This window comes from Poromitra crassiceps (assembly GCF_964638095.1).
Source record: "Poromitra crassiceps genome assembly, chromosome: 9".
NCBI lineage: Eukaryota > Metazoa > Chordata > Actinopteri > Beryciformes > Melamphaidae > Poromitra > Poromitra crassiceps.
The window spans coordinates 49,075,310-49,090,417 of record NC_139630.1 but is presented as its reverse complement, the minus strand read 5'-3'; the positions used below and the strand labels follow the sequence as shown (position 1 = coordinate 49,090,417).

The 15,108-nt window shown below is 43.9% G+C and overlaps 2 protein-coding genes across 2 annotated transcripts; one reads left to right on the top strand and one right to left on the bottom strand.

Moving 5' to 3' along the window:
• Positions 1-2,677: 2,677 nt before the first annotated feature.
• On the top strand, positions 2,678-3,691 carry gpr6 (G protein-coupled receptor 6; the record flags this gene model as incomplete). Its single annotated transcript, XM_083642711.1, has 1 exon — positions 2,678-3,691. One exon carries the CDS (start codon positions 2,678-2,680, stop codon positions 3,689-3,691), a length of 1,014 nt encoding a protein of 337 aa, XP_083498837.1.
• A 6,212-nt stretch (positions 3,692-9,903) lies between these two features.
• ccdc167 (coiled-coil domain containing 167) lies at positions 9,904-13,781 on the bottom strand. Its single transcript, XM_083642819.1, has 4 exons — positions 13,645-13,781; positions 13,096-13,190; positions 12,935-12,987; positions 9,904-11,423 (listed from the first exon to the last, which is right to left on the bottom strand). Exons 1-4 carry the CDS (start codon positions 13,693-13,695, stop codon positions 11,302-11,304), a joined length of 321 nt encoding a protein of 106 aa, XP_083498945.1. The 5' UTR covers positions 13,696-13,781; the 3' UTR covers positions 9,904-11,301.
• Between the last annotated feature and the right edge of the window lie 1,327 nt (positions 13,782-15,108).

The window sequence follows — 15,108 nt, the reverse complement described above, 5'->3', positions numbered from 1 at the left end:
CATTTCTCTGCAGGTTTTACAGACTTTTTTTTGCAGCTGTGGTCGGAGAGGAACCCCCATTACATCAGCAGTGGATGGCATGACTGGTTTGATAAGTAACCCTCAGTTTGTCTATACATCTTCATTCAGCAAAATCTTAGATATAATTAATACCTGCATGGGGCTTTTCTTTTCTTCCCCCTGTGGCTGGGACAATAGCAACAGCACAATCTCCCAACTCAACATATTTTGCTGCTATTGTTGCCGTCTTTCCTTCACCTATAGAACTATTGTAACTGATGATGTTCAGGTAGCCTAGATGATCAAATTCAGAAAAAGCACGTTTCAATAGGTCAAAATGTGTTCTTAAATTTTACAGTGAAGAAGAAAGTAGTGCAGCTCTGTCTTGACCTCACCTGACCTGCAGTGACAGTCAAGAGATATTCTTCCAATTCATATTCACTTTTTAGGGTCCACTGCAATCTGATAACATTCTAATTTACCTTGAGTTATAGTTTCAGTGTCTCAATCTTTTGAATACTTATTCTTGCAATCTTTCTGATTATCTGATTGAGTCTTCTGTTTTTAAGAGCAGTGCTCTCTCTCTCTGTATCCCCCTTTCTTTCTTTCTTTTCTTCTTTCATTCAATTAAATTAACTTCAGTATAATCCAATCAGCTTTACTAACATGGATGCTATGGACTGTCCAATCATCTTCGAAATAAAATTGAATTGGACAAATAAAAAATTAACAATTCTAAATAGTGCATAATAGACCTAGCGCCCCCTCCTCTCTCTCCCTCTCTGACGTCACCCGGGTTTATAGCTCTTGGCGCGTCTCTCCCGGCTCTCCTTACAGCGGCTGCATCCCCTCGTCCTCTACTCTTCTCCTCACCTTCTGCACCGAGCTGAACACCGGCCAATGCTTCACATCACCCCTGCCCTGCCCTGCCCTCGGTGTCTCTCCCATGCATGGGAAACAGAACAAAATCAATTGGGCTTCACCTGAGAGGGTCCAAAGAAAGGAGACGGTCACTGCGTCTGTTGGACGGGCTGTAATTTCACGGAAATCTCAGCGCACTCCGTTTTGTCACGGAGGTATGTATTCTTCTTTACCTATTGCTTTGCTTGTTCCTCAGAGGTGATTGATGTGAGAATGACTTCCACTGACAGCTAAAGTGCATCTGTGAGTGAACTAACTCAACTCCTTATAAAACAGTGGTAGCCTATATTATAGTCCTATTATAAAATGTTTAGAATGATTGTATGTAGATATCACAGCAAGACTTAAAATATGGTGCAGCTACTGCATTATGTGGCTAAATACAGAGAACATTACTTTCCTAAGAACATCATGGATTAAAAAAAATACATTTAAAAAGATCGTTATAAACTATGGAACTTTACAAACATACCAGAAGTCCGTATAATAAGAAATTCGTAATTAATTGGGGCGCTGATAATACAGATAATGTATACGGTAGGTTTGTGTCAGTCTTCAGGGTTTAATTTTCTTGGTTAGATTTGCTGGAGTTTCAGCACCGCGGACAGCGCCTGTGCCCGTTGTTGCTGCCGCTACTGCCTCTAAACAGGAGTGGTCTTCAAACTTTTACATGACTGCTTTTACTATTGTTTGATTCACATTATCTACAAAATAGTTTGAGCCAACGATCTGCTAACACTCTTATATCACAATTAGTGCTAATTAGGCTACTTGATGGGATCTTTGTTTTTGCAGTATGCAGCAGTGTGGCGTGATTTGATTTGGTTTGATTTTCCCGGAGCATGGCAAAACCATGTAGCCTACAGCTGTCAGAAATTGTTAAAGATAAAACAATAAAGCTGGTAAGCATATTATTTGAATTATTATGGATAGAACAATATAAAGGGGGTAAACGGAATTACATGATGCAATCATAATAATAATAATACCAGGCAAAAAAACACACAAAATTGGCAGAAATTGAGTTCAAGCTTGCAGTGGCGGTGAGCATCTGCACTGCTGAGATGTCCTTGAGATACACTTCAGCACATCTGCACTGCTGAGATGTCCTTGAGACACACTTCAGCACATCTCAAAAATGAATCCTCGCCTAGCCCCACTGGTGCTTTCATCATGTAATTGACTGATTCTCAAACTTTTTCATAACAGGAACTGCTAATTTACTACACATTAGTGCCCACGGACCCCCATTTGATGAGATGTTGTCTCACAGACCCAAATATGACAATATTGCTTATTAGATCTTGTCCAGAATTCCATGACTCGGCTATTTGTGTAGGCAGGGAGGTAAATTATTATGGTTTGACGGTTGATTGTACTGTTGCTGTCTTTACATGTGTAACTGTTGTATGAGCTGCTGTATGAACAGGTCGCACTTGTAAATGAGACTTCGGTCTCAATGTGATTTTACCTGTTTAAATAAAGGCAAAATAAAAAAATACAAATAAAACAGTCAAACTATGGTCAAAACAACCATTCTTCTACATTCTCTAATTGTTTTAATAACTTCTTGTAAATGAAATAATGGTGGTAATAATTCATCAATTAGCTGGAGTCCCCTCAAGGACCCCTGGTGGGAGGCAGGTGAAAAGGCAATTTGCCTTCAGGGATCCAATGACGAATACTATTATCCTGACCAGACCCATGACCCACTTTGTGTTCTCTCGCTCTCCACAGGACAAAAGGGACAGGAGACATGAACGAGTCGCTGGCGGCGAACGACTCCAGTGTGGCCGCGGCGATGGCCGGCGCTCCCCTCCCCTGGCTGGAGGCCGAGCTGTCTCCAGAGCTGAACGGCAGCCTGGAGCTCTCCACCGCCCCGTTCGCCTTCCCCATCAACCCCTGGGACATTATGCTCTGCATGTCGGGCACCGTCATCGCCTGTGAGAACGCCATTGTGGTGGCGATCATCTTCTACACGCCCACCCTGCGGACGCCCATGTTCGTGCTGATCGGCAGCCTGGCCCTGGCGGACCTGCTGGCTGGCATGGGATTAATCCTGAACTTTGTGTTCCAGTACGTAATCTCCTCCGAGACCATCAGCCTCATCACCGTGGGGTTCCTGGTGGCCTCCTTCACCGCCTCTATCAGCAGCCTCTTGGCCATAACGGTGGACCGCTACTTCTCCCTCTACAACGCCCTGACGTACTTCTCGGAGAAGACGTTGCAGTACGTCCACTTGATGCTGCTAGGGACATGGGGCGCATCTCTGTGCCTGGGCTTGTTGCCGGTGCTGGGCTGGAACTGCTTGGATGACCCGGCTTCGTGCAGCATCGTGCGCCCGCTCACCCGCAGCAACGTGACCCTTCTAGCCACCTCCTTCTTCATCATCTTCGTGCTCATGCTCACCCTCTACTTCAAGATCTGCAAGATCGTGTGCCGGCACGCGCACCAGATCGCGCTCCAGCAGCACTATTTTGCCACGCCGCACTACGTGGCCACCAAGAAGGGGATCTCCACCCTGGCCATCATCCTGGGGACGTTCGGCGCCAGCTGGCTGCCCTTCGCCATCTACTGCCTGGTGGGGGAGAAGGAGTACCCGTCCGTGTACACATACGCCACGCTGCTGCCGGCAACCTACAACTCCATGATCAACCCCATTATCTACGCCTACAGAAACGCAGAGATCCAGCGGTCGCTCTACCTGGTTTTCTGTGGCTGCTTTCAGGCCAAAGGGGCGTACCGCTCCAGGTCCCCCAGCGAAGTTTAAGGCTGCTCGGGCTTTGTGTGTGTGTGTGTGTTTGTATGTGTGTGTGTGTGTGTGAGAGAGAGAGAACGAATGTTTTAACTTCTTGTAAATGAAATAACGTTGAAGTTGAACAATTCATCAATTATCTGGAGTCCCTTCAAGGACCCCTGGTGGTCCCCAGACCCCGCGTTGGGGACCACTGATGTAACTGACCATAACCTCTGCCCTCCCTGAAGGGAGGCAGGTGAAAAGAGACTTTGCCTTCACGGATTCAATGACGAATACCAGTATCCTGACCAGACCATGAGCCACTTCGTGCTCTCTCGCTCTCCACAGGACAAAAGGGACAGGACACATGAACGAGTCGCTGGCGGCGAATGACTCCACTGCGGCCGCGGCGTTGGCCGGAGTGCCCCTCCCCTGGCTGGAGGCCGAGCTGTCTCCAGAGCAGCCTGGAGCTCTCCACCGCCCCGTTCGCCTTCCCCATCAACCCCTGGGACATTATGCTCTGCATGTCGGGCGCCGTTGTCGCCTGTGACAACGCCTGTGTCTGTGAGAAAGCGAGAAACCATTGTGTGTGACCATCGACAATCTTCTTACATTTGACAGTGAATGCTTTACTGTACAAGGGGATGCGATGCGATGTGAAAAATGTATATCTCACACATATCTGCACTTTACCATGTCTAAAGACAACTTCGGATGAGATTTTTTGAAATGCTGTGAACAAGAACTTTTGTGGAAAAGAAAAAAACAAACCTGTGAATGTACTTAAAACGAGAAAAGGAATGGAAATCTTGCACTTTATTCAATGTTTTTGAAATGCCAAAGCAGTATTGCGCAGGCCTATTGTGTTTTAAAAGTTTGTACTTGTCCGTACTGTGGGTCATTTTCTATTTTGTATTGTATTGTCTATGATGTACATTTTCTACGAGAGGATCACACGAATAAAATAATAAAACAAGTGCAGACGGGCTCCGTCACGTGTCTTCACTGCTGCACGGTTCTTCGGAGAGGTCCGTGTTTTGCACCCGACTTGTTTTTTGTTTTTGACTCTCCTCTCTTCCGCTCCATCTTCCTCCTCTGGAGTGCAGGTGGGTCTGTTTGAAGAGACTAATGGCACATTAAGACTCGGTGTGTGTGTGTGTGTGTGTGTGTGTGTGTGTGTGTGTGTGTGTGTGTGAGAGAGAGTGTGTGTGTGTGTGTGTGTGTGTGTGTGTGTGTGTGTGTGTGTGTGTGTGTGTGTGTGTGTGTGTGTGTGTGTGTGTGTGTGTGTGTGTGTAAGGGAGAGAGAGAAACATCACAAAACATGTGAAATTGTATCAGGTCAAGTCGTTCTAGTGATCTCCCCTGTGAACACCATAGGCTATAGCCTATCAAATGTTTCACGACGAAATGATCATTACAGCAAATAATTTATTAAGCATTAATCAGTAAGGCTACAGAAGTCACATGAGCATGTTTTGCAATTCACCATCAGTGCAGTTTGTTATTGGTCTGGGTATATGGCTGCATGGATAAGATATGATGCACAAGTGCAGGAAATGAGAAGGCTTGTGTTATTATGCATTGCCTTATCTCCCCTTATCTCGTTAACATCCACAACTAGGCTATGAAGCGCACGTGCGTGTGTGTGTGTGTGTGTGTGTATGTGTGTGTGTGTGTGTGTGTGTGTGTATGTGTGTGTGTGTGTGAGAGAGAGAGAGAGTGAGAGAAAGAGAGAGAGAGGTGATGAGTCTGCTCTCCATTTATAATGGCACACTGTAAATACTCTGAAATGCCCCTGGCTGGGCGCGGTTGTGCGCAGGCTCTGTAGCAGCGTACACACACAGTGGTTTATCTGCCAGGCTATTTGAACAGACATGGGCTTGGGGCGTCGGGGGGGCCCATCGAGGACAGAGGAGAGGCGACAAGAGGACTGCACACCTTCTCCCTGTAAATGTGTCTATACAGAAAGCTGTGTCATTGCTTCTATAAAACACCATTGTAATGATAATATAAAGCAATATGTTTCTTATATTTTAATCGATAATAATAAAATAATGATAGTAGGCTATTATTCTTCCGCCATGCAATATAATCACTGAACGGTTGCTAAATAAAGTATCCTGACTTCGAGTAAGGCTAGAGAGTCTGGTCTGGAATTGGGGGAAAGGTTAGGCTACGGAAGGCCGCTAATGGACAGCGTGTTCAGCCGGGCGGTGTGAGAGCAGGCCATGTTTGTCCACACTGTTATTTCTCCACCAGAGCAGATGTTGAGCTTTTTGTGAGTCATTTTTACCTCCGCCAACACGGTCGGCCGGGAGGTCATGTTTTCATCCCTGTTGTCTACCTGTCTGTCTGTCTGTCTGTCTGGTTGCCTGTCTGGTTGCCTGTCTGGTTGTCTGTCTGTCTGTCTGTCTGTCTGTCTGTCTGTCTGTCTGTCTGGTTGCCTGTCTGTCTGTCTGTCTGTCTGTCTGTCTCGTTGCCTGTCTGGTTGTCTGTCTGTCTGGTTGTCTGTCAGCAGGACATCTCAAAAAGTTATGAATGGATTTGCACAAAATGTAGAAGTGATTAACTTTCCATGCCCAGTGGCCAAAAGGGGTATGGCAATGGCCGTGTGTGCCCATCACAAAAAGGTGCCTAAATTGCACAAAACTTTGTAAAAAAAAAAAAAAGGAGGCTATGTCCAGAGCCATTGAAGAGAGTCCAAAATGCTTGATCGTCACGTGACTCATGTAGCTTCAGATACTTCCAGGTCGATGCTAGAATGGATTGGCCCGGCGGAACATGAGGAGTGATGAACTGCCTTTTCACAGCAGCCATTTTGTGTCTAAAAGGCAGGAAGTAACACAGGTGCAAGTAAAACATTAAAATGGATTGGAAGTTGGAAACCCTCATTAATGTTCTGCTTGCACCTGTGTTACTTACTGCCTTTTAGACACAAAATGGCTGCTGTCTAAAAGGTCAATTGGTTGAGTTTATGGATTGGGTTTAGTTGTTTTATTTGCCTAACCTCAAACAAGTTATTTTAGTTGCCTAAACCCAACCAAGTTGTTTGCCTAAACGACCAGGAAACACCAATCCCACCAACTTATTCTGTCTTTTCGGTATGAGGACGTGTTGATTTAAGACTTTCGGATCTTCTCTACACTTTCATCATACACACTCATATTTGCGGCACTGTGGTACCAGTGTTTAATGCCACTGACATGACTAAGCAGCCGTTTCAGCACCAAGGACAGCGCATGTCTAGCCATAATGACGCTCCGCCAATGGTAATGTTGGTACTGAATAAACAGTCAACAGTGGTACAATGATGGCTTATTATTACATAATATTGCATAATGGAGTCATGAAATACCATAAATACATTTATGCCTCCCCGACGTGTGATTTCAACATGGAAGTGAGCTCTCGTGTTGCAGAAATTATTTCGCCTGTGGTGCTCTTCACTTTGATATTACATCCATTAGTCTAAATAGAAGCGGGTCTTTGAATTATGTAATGGTTGCCACTGAAGCACACTGCGGAAGGATTCACTCATTAATAACACTAATTACAGCAGAGTACTAATACTTTCTATAGGCACATTACTATTGAGTTAGCCATCAGCTCGATGGAAAAATTAGGCGTTGGTGTTATTGATTGTGTAATCACACAATATGCTAGTTTATACTTCTCTTCTGGGTTGTCGTTTCCTATTTAGATGAAAGAGCTGTCACTCAGATTGTTTTATCTCCCAGTATTTAGCCTTATCCAATGCTGGTGGTGATGCAATCCACATGCTTTACCTCTGTCCAATGTTTTATACACATTACACTCACACTTATCTCTCTCTCTCTCTCACACACACACACACACACACACACACACACACACACACACACACACACACACACATACACACACACACACACACACACACACACACACACACACACACACACACACACACACACACACACGCACACACACACACACAATATGTCTCTCACACAAAAACCTATCCAAACAAAAAATCAAAATAGTCAATAGAAAAAAGGAAAAAAATCATTCCTCTCGCAGTTCAATCCTTGCTCCCCAAAGCTAGTATACGGCTAGACCGGTTCTGGCCGACCAATGGTGTAACCTCATCACTCACTAACTCACTCACTAACTCACTCACTCACTCACTCAGTGAGTGACAGACATTTGTGTTAATAGGGCTGTCCCGGCTGTTGTGGCCCACCAGGCCCAGCCATAAATGAGGGGAGACGTGGAACCTCCTGCATGGTGATTACTAGATAGCGCACCTAATGGATTCCCCATGTTATACACACACACACACACACACACACACACACACACACGCGTGCACGTTATCTCCTGCAAGAGCGGTGACAGACCTACATCTCCCACATAAAATCTGTTTAGCAATAAAAGCTATTACCCAGTCACCGTTACTCCCCCCTCTGCCTGTGTTTGTTCAAACACGTGTGTGTGTGTGTGTGTGTGTGTGTGTGTGTGTGTGTGTGTGTGTGTGTGTGTGTGTGTGCAACGTGCATGCAGACTTGTGGGCATGGCGGGTTGTATGAGTGTGTCATTCATCAGGATACTTGACAGCATGAGTAGGCGGGTGTGCATCTGTGTGGGTGTGAGAGAGCGAGTGAGGGAGAGACAGAGAGATGGAGACAGGACCAGTCTAAACCTGGTTTGGCACTCCGTTTGACCGTGAAATGGAGGCACTGGAGGCTTATTGACAGAACAGGTTCAAGAAGAGAGATTTCAATAGATTTCAGAGCACTGAAGGTTTTCAGAGGGATTCAAATTATACTCAATTAAGTTGTTATTACATCACCAAATATTTTATTGTTACAAATTTGGATGAGCATTTTTCCGTTCTTATGCTTATTTTCCTATTGATTTCTATGAAACTTACAGCAGGAAAATTCTCCCCAAATCCTCACCTAGGTTCTCCTGTCACTGAACCTCCTGCCTGCAGTCTCTCACCCATTTAACTCCAGTGCAGCACTCTGACTACCCCTCTGCTACTAACCTTCACACCCCGTCAGGACAGCAGAGCCACTGTGCCATCATTCTCCCTAAATCACACCCATCACCCTCCTATCATCCTCCTCTCCTTGTACCTGACTGTGCTCGCATCTTCTTCAGAAGTCTCCAGCACCACTCTGGCTGCAGTGATGCCGACTCATTTAGAAGAGGGAGAGAGAGAGAGAGAGAGAGAGAGAGAGAGAGAGAGAGAGAGAGAGAGAGAGAGTGTGTGTGTGTGTCTTTTTTTTGGGGGGGGGGGGTGTTATAAAATCATGCGTGATCATTGTGGAGACTCAGTCAGGACTAGGAGTTACATCTGTGTTCTGGGGGCTGTGCCTTTGACCCTGGTTACTTTTAATGTTGTAATTAAGGTTGGAATTTAATATTATGCCACTTACTGTACACGCTCATTGTTTGTCGCTCTGGTTGCTTGGGTTGGGTTAGTCGCTCTGGATGAGACCGCTGGAAATGTATAAAATGGAATGATGTCAATTCGGCAGACTGATCACTCAAAGCTGGAATGTAATAGGAGTATAGACCCTTTTCACAGCAACCGTTTTGAGGCGAAGCAGGTGTTCCAGTGCCAGGGCCCTCATTAAGGTTATTGGTTACACCTGCTTTACCACCTCAAAACGGTTGCTTGAAAAGGGCCTATGGAGCCCAAACTGAGTCATGGTCTCCATATTTGTTGAGCTCACTGTATACTGTGTCATGCTGTATGTGTGTGTGTGTGTGTGTGTGTGTGAGAGAGAGAGAGAAAACAAGACAGTTGGTCCAAGATCCCGCTGTAAAAAGTTTGACCTGTCTGGTTTCACTTTTTACAGCTGGGTCTTCACCAAACTGTTTTCTCTCTCTCTTTATCACTCTGTCTGTCTCTCACCCACAGGAAAGCCAGCATATCGCGCAGCTTGGAAAATAGCGATATGGTGCCCTGAATTTTAGGAATTTACTGTTTATCAGACCACAAATGAAAGTTACTAATATGCACCAATCTTGTAACCTTTTAGGCCAACTTAATGGTTGTTTATGACGGTGCTCTGAAAACTGGCAACATACCATTTGTGTCAACGCAGACATTATCCCCTAATCTGCTTTTAGTCTGACATGCTATTTGTTGGTGGTGTGTGATGTTCAAAATACTTCAGGTTATAAGCAAAGAATATTGATGATAAACAGTTATATCTGAAGTAGCAGCTAGCAGCGTGTTTTCAAAATGGATATAAAGCATTTTTATTATTTTATGGAAACAAAACATACAAGAGCAAATACTCGCTAAACAGACCAAATGCAATTTCTCATGCCATCTGTTGTTCATAGGCTTATTGGGGGGAAAAGGCAACTGGCGCACATGTGTTGCCTTGCTCAGTTCTATAAGGGATCAACTGTATGGGAAGCAGTGAATGTCGATCAAAACACATTCTGCAATGTGGACTACAAAAACATGAGCGCACCCAGAGGGCTTAATTATGCAAACATTGCCATCCATTTAACTGTAAGCGGGCTTTGGCATGTGTGTAACATACAGATCCACACATATGTTGGTGAAAAGGCTAGAAAGTGACGTCATTTGGCATGGTAAGCTTTGAAAAAGCATAAATTCAATACACTGTATAAACTAACACTGCTTTAGCTGTTAAATCAGCCAAAGCTTGTAGATGATGGGCACAGTGGACACAACGCTCACTCCGGTGATGGATCCTAAACATAAACATAGCCTAACCATGACATTTGACTTCCTGATGTTTGGTCACAGTACGCAGGGTCTTGATACAGCAATGAGAATGCAAAACTGACATCAAATAAAAGCAGGGGAACCAGACATGGATCACACTTTATTTGGACAGTCCCAAGCTGATACTCATCTTACTATTAAGTGACATTAATTCATCACTAAAAAGTCTACTGGGTTTTTGAAGCGATACTCCGATAAGTCTGAAAGGCCAAGGGTTGAGTTTAGGGTTAGAAAATAGGTTGGGTTTGGGTTAGGTTACTAGTGATACATTGTTGAACATCTACTTTTTGCCAGCTGATAGTTGAGTATCAACACTGGACATAACTGGACAAATAAAGTGTTACCAAGACAAGATGGCACACCTTTTCATCTTTGTCTAATTACATTGTAATGACAAAGTGATGCTTGCATTGAGATTTGCAAATAATTGTGCTTTCAGAAGTGGCCGGCCCACTGTGGAGCGTGAAGCAGGAACACAGCAGGCAACTATTATTAGGCAGAACAAGAGAAATGGAGATAGGAAACAATGGACTTGTGTTCATTCATTCTGTGGCCCATTTCCCCTATCTGCATAGTACAGCAAAAAAAATATTTGTAACCTTGACAGAGAGGCATATGAAACACGGCATGCTAAACATACTGGCTCTGCAGCCCATGAAGCTGCCTGAGTGGTCTTTGGTTGTGCTAGATAAACCCAGCATCATTACCAGGGCAGAGCAAGGAAACGACACTGGTGCCACCTTGTGGCAGAACTGGGGTATGACACATAAGCAACAATCTTTTTCATTACAATTTCAATCCCCTCTGGTCACATCATACTCCCAGTTCTGGCCTCATCTTACGCTTCATGGTGAGTAAGATATGCCCCTCAGGATGCTGAGTGGTATCATGAGAAGTCTTCCTCGTTGTAGATGTAGTAGAAGTAGAACAGAGCACTGACAGCCAGCAGAGCGACCGACAGCATCATGTTCCTGCGGTTCTCTCCTCTTAGACTCTCCAGCTCCTTATCTAGAAAAAGAAAGAAAGAAAAATGCCATTCATATATGTGTGTGTGTATATACTTGAACTTGAATATATCTATATCTATATACAGTATATATATCTATATCTATATCTATATATATGAAAAGTTTATGGGAGGAGACTAATGATCAGTGGGGATGGTACAGTCAGAAATGTGATAAACAACAATGATAACATTAAATATGGTTTCCACTGTGGCCCTGGAGCAACAATTCATTACTTTTCGGTAACAGAGCTCTTTTGTGACCTACAATCTTTTGTATTTCTGTTACCCAGCGAGCACAAAACGTTTTTTCAACGTTGATTTTTAGTTGAAATCTGGGTGATATTGGGTTTGAACGTCTAAGACCTAATTTCACCCTCTTTTCAACCGGCTAAAATGCGGTTACAACGTCAACGTGTAAAAAAACACAATTTGGTGCATCATATTGTTAAAACATTTGTTGTAGCTTGGAATAGAGGCAATATTGATAGTGTGTGAATTGGCATTTGTCCATTTTATTGTGTAACTGAGAGTTGAAATCTGGTCTATACGAAAACTACATTTCAACGCATTTTATGTCACATGAAATATCATAAATATGGGACTATATAGGCTATGTGGTGCCAGCAAAAATCTTCCAGGACACAACTATGGTTAATAGTTTAGCGCAATACTATAAAATAATGAATTCAGTTCCTGCAGCAACGCAGTAACGCAAGTACTTACTTGCTAGCTATACTAACCGTGACTGACTAGACTAGACCAAAGCAAGTCTGCACCGGTCTGCACCAAGTGCGGAACGAGGTGCTCTGGGCACGCTATGTTATTGTACAGACTGTATACAAGGCTCTGTGTACCTCCTCAGTCTCTGGTGTTAAATGAAGTTAACCTCTGAAGCCATAGGCATATAGACAACACACACACACAACATAATTTTAGTCTGTTACATTAATATAATAGTCTCGTACACACATCACATAAAATAACTTGTCCTCCGATGTCGACAATCATGTAGTCTACAAGTTGTGTGCGAGATAGAGTATATATGTGCCCAGCTCTCTACAGAGTATAGGAAAATATATAGCTCAGCGCGTAGAGCGGACTGGCTTGAATGTGGGAAAGCGGGGTTCGAATCCCGTGTGCGCTGCTGAATTTTTAATTTAATTTCCTGGTGAAATATGGTCTAAATCTGAACGTTCAATAAACGTCTGCAAATAGTGGGTGAAAAAACTTTCACTTTCAAACCTTCCTTGCACGTTTTTTCAACGTTGACCCTAAACGTTTTTTAAACGTCTTTTCAACCGAAAAATGCTCGCTGGGTACTGTGGTTTTGCAGCTCAACAGTCTGATTTGTGGCCACATATACACAGCTGAAAAGAAAGCTACCATCAAATGCAATTAATGCATGAAACAAGTTCTAACATACATCCTGGTATATATCAATATGACATAGCCTACTGTATGCCACGAGAAGCCTATTGAAGGTGTGGTGACGAGCTTCATGCATACTCACCTAACTTTTTCACCCTCTCGTTCATGATTGACATTTCATCTTCCAGCTCCTGTCTGTGGGGCAGAGAGGCACAGGCAGCAGCGTTAAGCCATGATGATGATAATGCTGATAAAGTGAGGTATCAATGGACACATCTCTGTCACCATCCTCCTCCTCTTCACCTCTCCTTGTCAGTCAGCACGTGTCGTCTCTGTCTGAACTCGGCTCTCTCCAGGTTATCCTGGCAACGTGCCCGCCGCTCTTCCACGCGATCAATCTAAAATAAAGATGATCAGCGGTTCTCAATGTGGGGACTGACCGGGGACCACCAGGGGTGTGTGAAGGCATTCCAGTGGGTTCCCAGCGAATCGATGAGTAATTGTTATTAAACTTCATTGTTTCATAAGAATGCAGAAGAATGACTATCGTTACTTTGATCATAGTTTCACTGTTATCTCTATAATTCAGGTAGTCATGAAATTCTGGACAAAATTATATTTAAACTATATGTAACTAACGATATATATATATATATACACTGATTTGGTTGTATTGGAGAAGATCTCATCAACTGGGGGTCCATGGCCCCCTAGAGTAGTCATGGAAAATAGATTGAGAAGAACCACTGAGATACTATCTGCGGTCGTGAGTGAATGAAACTTGTCTGAGTCATAATTACAACTCAGTGTCGTTAATAGAGCCACGAGCTGTCAAATAGCAAAATGTCTTACTTCACTGGCGACGCTGATCTTCTCTCGCTTTTTGTCCTTAGATTTTGGCATTTTGTCACCAAGCGTAACGTATTACAATGTAATTTGTTTGAGAGAGTCAACAACACAACACAACACAACCTCAATGCGGAAGTGCTCTTCTTCTTCTTCTTTCTATTTCCGGCAGTTTAAACGCAACATGGCGTATTACTGCCCTCCTCAGTTCTATACTTCAACTACTCCCACAATTGGAAAAAAATAAATAAACAAAAAATAAATAAATAAATAAACACTATATCCTCTGATACAACTCTGATTCATGCAGAAATGTCAGCACTGCCTCTGTGATCAGCTGGTGGTTCTTATTCTTCAGGCCAAAGAAAGATTTTAGAGAGAAAGAAGAAACTCCTACTACTGTTAACCTCTTATAAAAGATTTCCCTTTCTTTCCTATACCTTCTACATTCTAGGAAAACATGCTTCACAGTTTCAGGCTCTCCACACTCACACCACCCATCTGGATGTTTTCCCACAATGAACAAGGTACTATTTAATCCACAATGACCAAGCCTCAGTCTACATATCTTGACCCTATCGCTCCTAGACCCATATCCAGCCAAGTTGATTTTGACCTGAGGCTGCAGAGATAAATAATGCCTCCCCTTTGTCCCCTTTTCCCACTCAGCCTGCCACTCAGCTTCAACTCCTTTCTTGATCTTCTCTCTGAGCTCAACTCTTCCCATTGAAATACTTATTACTTCTTCCTTTTTCAGGCTCTCCTTTGCAAGGGAATCAGCTATCTCATTTCCCTGAATCCCAGCATGCCCTGGAACCCAGCAAAACTCCACTGCACAGCCTGCCTTCTCAATCCTATATAAAACTAATATTATTTCATGAATGAGATCAGGCCGAGCTTTAGACCTACCTGCACTCACAGCCATCAGTGCAGCAGCCGAGTCAGAACATATAATCACCTGGCTTGGTCCCACTTCCTCCACCCACCACAATGCCCAGAGAATGGCAAGTAATTCTGTTACAAATAGAGCTGCCGTCAGAGATTCTCTGTCCCTTACCTATCCCTAACTGAGGCACACACCACCCAAATCCTGCCTTCCCACTCTCTGGATCCACAGAGCCATCAGTATAAACCTCCAGAGACCCTGAGGCTAAAATGAATTTCTCAATTTTTCCTACAATCTCGCCCTTGTCTTTCTCCATCAGAAAACTAAATTCAATATCCCGGTCTGGAACTAGCCAAAATGGCACTGACAGCCAGCGAGTGTGCTCCGCAACCCTTACCTGATGTAACCTCAACTTCCTGGCCCACTGATCAACACTTGACAAAAAAGGCTTATACTTATCATTGTCTCCTGCCCCTGAAAGTAAACACCTAGCTGGGAAGGTCAGACTGGTCCCACTTAATTTTGCCCAGTACTGTAGCCCTAACTTTATTCTCCTCAGGCTTAAGGGCATTTCCCCCATTTCC

Bases quoted from the DNA above. Each gene is read 5' to 3' on its own strand.
- ccdc167 (XM_083642819.1), bottom strand. From the start codon at position 13,695: ATGCCAAAATCTAAGGACAAAAAGCGAGAGAAGATCAGCGTCGCCAGT. The intron at 13,191-13,644 runs GTAAGACATTTT...TCTTTATTTTAG, and splicing joins AGATCAGCGTCGCCAGTGAA to ATTGATCGCGTGGAAGAGCG. The intron at 12,988-13,095 runs GTGAAGAGGAGG...TCTGCCCCACAG, and splicing joins GTGCTGACTGACAAGGAGAG to ACAGGAGCTGGAAGATGAAA.